The 7,500-nt window shown below is 47.2% G+C and overlaps 1 protein-coding gene across 1 annotated transcript in view; it reads right to left on the bottom strand.

Moving 5' to 3' along the window:
• The window catches only part of LOC143018061 (uncharacterized), a 17,597-nt gene extending 13,698 nt beyond the window's left edge, over positions 1–3,899 (bottom strand). Inside the window, exon 1 of the mRNA XM_076173122.1 lies at positions 1–3,899. This exon is cut by the window's left edge and continues 212 nt beyond it. Coding sequence (XP_076029237.1) covers positions 1–3,769 — 3,769 coding nt within the window. The 5' untranslated portion in view covers positions 3,770–3,899.
• Positions 3,900–7,500: the final 3,601 nt, after the last annotated feature.

The following is a 7,500-nucleotide window of genomic DNA, read 5'->3' as shown; positions in this document are numbered from 1 at the left end:
CGACCTCTTCGACAACGCCCTCGAAGGTCCCACTCAGAATGTCGTTTAAGTGGCTCTCATCCTCCTGTTGGATCGACACGACGTCGATAGCAGGAAACCGGTTGGTAGAGGTTTTGGGTGTAGAGGTCGTGGTGGTGGTCGAAGTGGTCGTGGTGGTGGTGGTCGAAGTGGTGGTGGTGGTGGTCGAAGTGGTCGTGGGTGAGGTTTCGACATCTGCCGTCGTCCGTGGCGGAGGAAGGGTGACCGGACGTAAGTGTGACGTTGGGTGGAGTTTCCCATGGGTGGTGGTCACCTCCCCCTTTACCTCCTCCTCACTGATATCCTCAACTTCAACTTCCTCCTCCTCAGATGATTCTTCTGGAGACCCAGAGGAACTTTCTATTCTCGCATCAGTTTTACTGAAAGAATACGGCTTGACCACCTCCTGGTGGGTGGTCACGGGCACCGTGGTGGAGCGAGTTCGGGTGGTGACACTAGAGGGCGAGGTTGAGGTGGCGGAGATGACCATCCTTACTCCTTCATCCTTTCTCTGGTCTTCCTCCCCGTCCTCGGATCCCGTTGGGGTTCGGTGAACCTGGACCCGTTCGTCATGCCCGAACTCGACCACCGGGGTCTCAGCAAATCTGAAGACCTGTGGCGTCGTTGGGCCGTTGATCTCGACTCCTTCTTCTCTTGAGGGTGCTAGACTCGTCGAGGACAAGTCTGACTTAGCAGGAAGAGGGGAGGAGGACTTTCCAGCACTCGTGGTCGCATATTCTTCCAGTTCTTTGACGAAAACGGTACTGCTCGCAACTTCGTTCTCGTCCTGTTCTTCAGGCTTGTGGATGGTGATGGAAGACTTCATTGACGTGTGGACACGTTTCACGACCTCTTCGGTCGCTTCTTCCTCTTGGTTGCGTGTTATCATTGATTCGTCTCCTTTCTGTGTTGTGTTGTCGAAGTTGGTTGGCGGCGTGGGGAGGGTAGTTGTGGGCGTGGGAATTGGTCCACGGAGGGTCATAATAGGAGCAGTTTCATTGTCGAGCCGGATTTCAATACCGTCAACTTCAGCATGTATGATATGGATGTCCTGCCCCGCCAGTTCCCTGTTTAGCTTGTCTAGACTTTCGCGAATGTTGGTCAGTTTGTCAGAGCTTTCTTGTGTAGCGTCTCGCATGATCTCTGTGAGACTTAGCAAAACGACTTGATCGGGTGACAATGTTGTGGACGACGCACTGGTCGTTGGGGACGTGGTCGTAGACGTTGTGGTGGACGACGTCGTATCGGCCATGGTGGTAGTCCTGGGAGTCGTCGTTTTCTTTGTCGCTAGACTGGGTGTCAAGCTTAAGAAAGTTCTGAAAGTTGTTTGTCTTGAGGGATCGGCCGTCGATGTGGTTGTAATGGTGATTGCCTTGGGCGTGGTTGGGGCCTCGGTAGTTGTTGTCGTTGTTGTCGATGTGGTGGTAGTAGTCGTAGTTCTTAGTCTTGAGGGTCTTCGGCGCCTTGGATAGAAGTACCCGCCGACGATTGATCGAACCCGGTCTTCGTCGCTGGCAAAGCTTGTGATGCTTGGCCGGCGCCTCAACTTCGGCCGGTGTGCATAAGGGAGAAGGCTCTCGGTTCTTCGAGACTCTGTTGTCGAAGAGGCAGGACTAGGCGTGGTAGTTCTTACAGTTAGGGGAGTTCTCGTTTTGTGCTCTGTTTCTGCTGTTGTTGTTGATGGTTCTGTTGTCGTTGTAGTTGTTGCTGTTGTTGTGGTTGTTGCTTCTGTCGTCGTAGATGTCGTCGACATTGTGGTTGTAGGTGGCTTTCTTGTAGTTGTTGTTGGTCTCCTTGGAATAACAGGTGATCTCCTTGTTGTTACAGGTGGTCTTCTTGTGGTTGTAGTTGGTGATTTTGTCGTAGTTGTGGTTTCTGTGGTAGTTGTATCTGTTTTGGTTGTGGTTGGAGTTGTTTTCACTGTCGTTAATGAAGGTGCTGGCGTAGTTTTGGGCTTGAAAAAGTGTGGCGAGAAGGGAGGGTGGATCGACGGCCGCTTGGTCGTGATTCGCACATCCTCCACCTCATCTTCACCTCCCACTTCCTCATTCCTTTCTTCCTTCTGTGTAGTACTTGTGGTGGTGGTGGTGGACGTGGTGGTGGTTGTGGTTGCCTCTGTGGTCGTGGCTTGCTTTGTGGTCGTAGTTGGCTCTGTAGTGGTGGTGGTGGTGGTGGTGGTGGTGGTGGAGGCTGGGGGGTTCGCGAATCGTATGGTCGGCAACTGGGGTCTTACTCTCAGGCGGATCGGCCCTCGTTTCTCCTCCGTCTTTTCCTCCTCCTCGTCCTCGTCCTCCTTCTCCTCTGCCTTCGGCACTTCATCCTCTTTCGCTGACTGATCGATGTCTCCCTTCTTTCGAGAATCGCTGTTAAGGATCTCCTCGACGCTGGGCATCTTTCGAGGAGGAGGACCATGAGACATCGCCGGCTCTCGAACTCTGAAGCGAGAGACCCATGGTGGGGTTCTTAAAGAAACGGTTAGACCTTTTCCGATACCTTTCGTTGGAGCTGGCGCGGCCGCAAAGGTCGTGGTCGGTACCTTTGTATTGGCCGCAGATGTTGTGGTAGTTGTTGTAGGTGAGGTTGTTGTTGTCGTAGTTTCTGCTCCTGACGACTGAAGTATAGACGATACAGGTTTGGGGAATATCAGCGACGGTCTCTTGCCCTGCTGAGACTTCTTGGTCGTTGTTGTGGCCGTGGACGTGGGCGCTGGTGTCGAAGGGGTAGTTGTTGTTGATGATGAGGTTGTAGTCGGTTTTGTTGTAGTTGTGGTTTTTGTTGTTATTGTTTCCGGTTCCTCTGTTGTTACCCTCGGAGGATGCGTTTCCTTGGGAGAGAATGTGGTGATGACAGGTGCGGTTGTTGTAGCAGGGTCCACTGTTGTGGTTGTGGCTTTGGAGTTCTCTTTCGTGGCGACCTCGTCCTCGGGAGGTTCGGAGGAAGAGGTCGCTTTCGAGGCGATTGGCTTCCGGATCACTTTACGCGATATGATCCTAGACGGACTAGGCCTCTTCGTCGTTGAAGGTGTCAACGCATCGTCGTCCTCCTCCTCCGTTTGCGTGGGCGCCGTGGCTGATGACGGCGGGAGCGTGGTCGTGTGCAGCTCCTCCGGAAACTGCGAGTCCTTGCTGAACTCGTTCTTCTTGGTCCGTTTGATCTCCGGTGATTCTGGCGTCACGGCGTCGCTTACCTCCCTCGTCACCTGCTCCTCTCGATCTTCCCATACGGATGGGGCCTGAGAACCCGCTAGCCGTTCCCCAAAGCTCCTGCTAACGTTGAAGGGAGCAGTGGTCACACGACTCAGGAACGGTCGAAAGCTGACGAACTCGGGTCGTCTAACAGAGGGAAGGCGCGCTGTGAGAGGGATCCGAGACCTCGTATTCGGAGGAGTAGGCGGAGATCGATTCCTGTTCGCGTTGAGGCGAAGGGGAATCGGAGGCCGCCGGATGAGGGGCCGCGCCACGGGGCCGAGCCGCCGCAGGAGCACGGCCTCGGACCTCCTGGATGCCGCACGACCCCTTTTGGCATCCGCGTCTTCGGTGCTTCCCGTTTCTTCGTCGTCGTCGCCGTCGCCGTGGGAGCCGCTTCGCGGGATGCGGGCTAGGCGGATAGGTACCGCGTGTTCGGGAATGTACAGCGGGAGGACGATGGTCTCTGCCCCCCGGTACTCGGGCTCCTCCATGGCTGCAGCCGCCTCGGTTGAGGGCGATCTCGACGTCTTCCGGCCGAAGTCGCCGCTCACCTGGGCCAGCATGAGTTCGTAGTCTGACGGGGTCGAGTCGCTTAGCCGGTTGGTGGCGACGAAATGGGGCCCAAGTGCCCCGGGGGACCTCTCAATTCTCCTGCTGCTGTTGGCCACGGAACCTCCTGCAAGGAAGACGAGAAAGAACTTGTTACAAATATAGAATAATGATCACTGGCAATGATATGCACTTCCAAAGAAGCACTGGTTAATCTGATGAGACATAATACTTCTGCCTCTGCCCTTGGACAAAGGCAGGTGATTTTTATCGACCAAAGAAAACCTACACATCTGTATTTTTTTATATCTCCAAAGCCAGAAACTCTTAGTTACTTACGGTATTGAAACCAGTAATGCTCACTGTTTCTACATCATAATATGATGAATGGAGTAGGTAGTCAGACAAAATTATTTACTGATGATGCCACGATCGTGAAAAGAGTGAATGTGAGGAAGATTGCAAATTGCTACGGAAAGACCTAGATGAAATAGTTTATGAATGATGCCAGAAATGGTGGATGAAATTCAATAAAAGATAAAAAAAAAAAAAAAATCCTGGAAATGGACTAAAGTAAAATGGCACCGTCAGGATGATATCGAATAGGAGATGAAAAAAAAAAAAAAAAAAAAAAAGGAATTCTAATCAGTAATGATCTGTCGCCAGAAAATCCTATAGATTTACGGGAGAAGCATAAATTGATTACGAGCATAAGATTATTTCGTTATGTGGATTAGGATATGATGAAAAAATAAAAGGGAATATGATCCATCCCTGACGACAATATGTAGCAATAGTGTGGTCACCACATAAAAAGAAAATATGGAAAAAGGAGACAATGTAGAGACGACAACAAGAATGATCCGCAGCTTGGTTGATAAGATATATGAGGAAAGACTGGAAAAACTGAAATCACCCAAATTTGAGTAACAGAGAGAGAGGTGATGCGATAGTAATATTAAATGCGATAGTAATATTAAAAATGGAAAAAAATTAAGAAATTAATTATATGGGGTGAAAGAGCAAGAGGCCATAGCAAGCAACTAAAAAATCAGATTACTTAAAAGATGTTAAGCCTAATATTCCACATACATGCATTAATTTGTGTAACAAATGAGAAGAAATACCCTAGGACAGCAATCTACATAGATTTAAGGCAAAATGTGATAAGTAGAGATGTAGGGAACGGGACCCGATGAACATAGCTCTAACACCGTAATTACTAGGTGGTCGAGAAGGCTGATCTCTGGTCTTGAATGGAACGGAATCGCCGACGAACCTGGAATCGATCCGGGGGGAACTGTCTCGGTTCAGGCGAAAAGTTAAAATGCCGGATGCATGTATACGGCAACTCGAAGTCTTTCAAATGATAAAAAAAAACATAACTAATTATTTACAGAAAATGGGGAGCCCTCGGGCCTTTTTTGTTTTTTAGGAACTATGTAAGCACTAAAGTTGCATCAAAGTTTTGTGCGCAGATCATAAAAATTGTCTCTGTTGATGCAGAGATAGATGGTGCAAAAAAGAACGGAAAACAACAAAGTATAGGGAAAACAATATGATAAAGAATTAGGAATGCACCATGCTCCTCCATCATCGCTGAATAGATCTCTCTCTCTCTCTCTCTCTCTCTCTCTCTCTCTCTCTCTCTCTCTCTCTCTCTCTCTCTCTCTCTCTCTCTCTCTCTCTCTCACACACACACACACACACACACACACACACACACACACACACACACACACACACACACGCACGCACACACACACACACGCGCGCGCGCTTATGTGAAGACATTAATTAGTGGGATTCATGATGTTGGATCTTTCACTCAATCTGGCAACCCAGTAATTCGAGAAAATGTTTAACGAAACGCCAAATATGTACAGGCGGCCGTGATGCCGGTCGAGCACACCAGGGCGCCGGCGTATGGAGGCGATAAGCTAGAAGGAGGGTGGTTCGAGTCCCACAAGAGAACCAACGCGTGACGTCAGCAGATGTATGTTACGATTTTATATTCCTGAATTGCTCTGAAAAAAGCCGTTCGTGTCTGGCCACCTCGCATGGCGAGCAACGCTTTAAGTGGGCTAGAACGTCACCACTTGCGGTGGAGATCAAGGTGACGGTAGTTTGAACCGTGCCGCCAGCGTGTTGGACCAAGGGCATGGTTCATTTAATTCCAAGCTACAACGTCCTCTGTAGGGGACACCATCCTAGTCTTCAGATAGGGGGAGCTCGCAACTTTAAAGGGAACCAAGTAGAAAGGAAGGCGAGTCGAAGACATGAGCGATTAGCATGGAAGGATGAGCCACTGGAGACATACATATCTGCCTCATCCATGACACAGGTCAAAACCAGGCTAATGTGTCTTTCGTTGTTCATGCATTGTTACAAATCTGTTCACGAAAAACTAACATGAGAGATCTGGCGTATATAGAAACATGTTAAATAGCGTTTCCATACTACTATCACTACTACTAGCTACTACTGCTCCTACTACGACTATTGCTGCTACTGTTGCTGCTGCTACTACTATTACCACCACCAAACCAGGTCAGTCAGGTTCAAGTGTCCAAAACTGTACAGTTGGTTATAAAAGTTTTAAACCATGCTTTGTGCTGACGATGCAAGTATTCAACAAATTGAATTTAAAACATGTTTCTTCGTACAAAAAAACATACCATGTGCAAACAACACTCATCCATTTATTAGCCATAAGGGGTGCAGGAAAGCAGGCAGGCAAGCAGACAACCAGGCAGACAAGAAGGTAGTTAGTCAGATAGGCAGACCCCAACACTTTCCCGAAAAAAGAGGCAGGACCTTGAAGTCAAATCTCTGCCCCATTAGGTTGAGCATTTCACAAAGGTCATGGGAGCGTGGATTCTTCTCCTCAGGTCAGGTCGTGTCAGGTCAAGTCAAGGGGAAGCGGGGTCAGGGGTCGCCTCAAGACTCAGACAGTAAACAAGGCTCGAGCTCACGACGTCTCGGGGTCGTGTGGCCAAAGGAGATAAATAGGCAAGGGAAGGGGGGCGGCAGGAAATAGGCTGAGGCCACTTTAGAAAGTGGACGGAGAATGAAACTGAGCAGAGGAAAAATATAAGAATTGCGACTAAAGGAAAAATGTACTTTTTCCTGAAAGCTTTCGACGTTTGTTGACAAATAATAGACATAACAATGAATAAGCCGATAAATAAATTCATAGATTTATAAACAAGTAAATTAATAAATACATGATCAAATGAATATATATTCAAATGCAAAATAAACACTATCATATTAATACAATATTGAAATAATGAATAAGTAATGAAAAATAAACTAATAAAAAGTAAAAATATATATATACAAATATATACATATATATATATATATATATATACTATATATATATATATATATATCCATATACCCATATATATATATATATATATATATATATATATCCATATACCCATATATACATACATACATATAAACATAAACACACACACACACACACACACACACACACACACACACACACACACACACACACACACACATATATATATATAGATAGATATATATATATATATATATATATATCATATATACATATATATATATATATATACATATATATATACATATATATATACGCACAAACGCGCAAACACACGCATGCACACATGGACTCACACACAAACATACACATACGTATTCATACATATATGCACATACATACGTACATATATAGGTATATATATAT

This window comes from Oratosquilla oratoria, chromosome 34, assembly GCF_046742065.1.
Source record: "Oratosquilla oratoria isolate Oo_2021 chromosome 34, ASM4674206v1, whole genome shotgun sequence".
In the NCBI taxonomy this organism is placed as follows: Eukaryota; Metazoa; Arthropoda; class Malacostraca; order Stomatopoda; family Squillidae; genus Oratosquilla; species Oratosquilla oratoria.
This window is presented reverse-complemented; position numbering and strand designations above follow the sequence as displayed.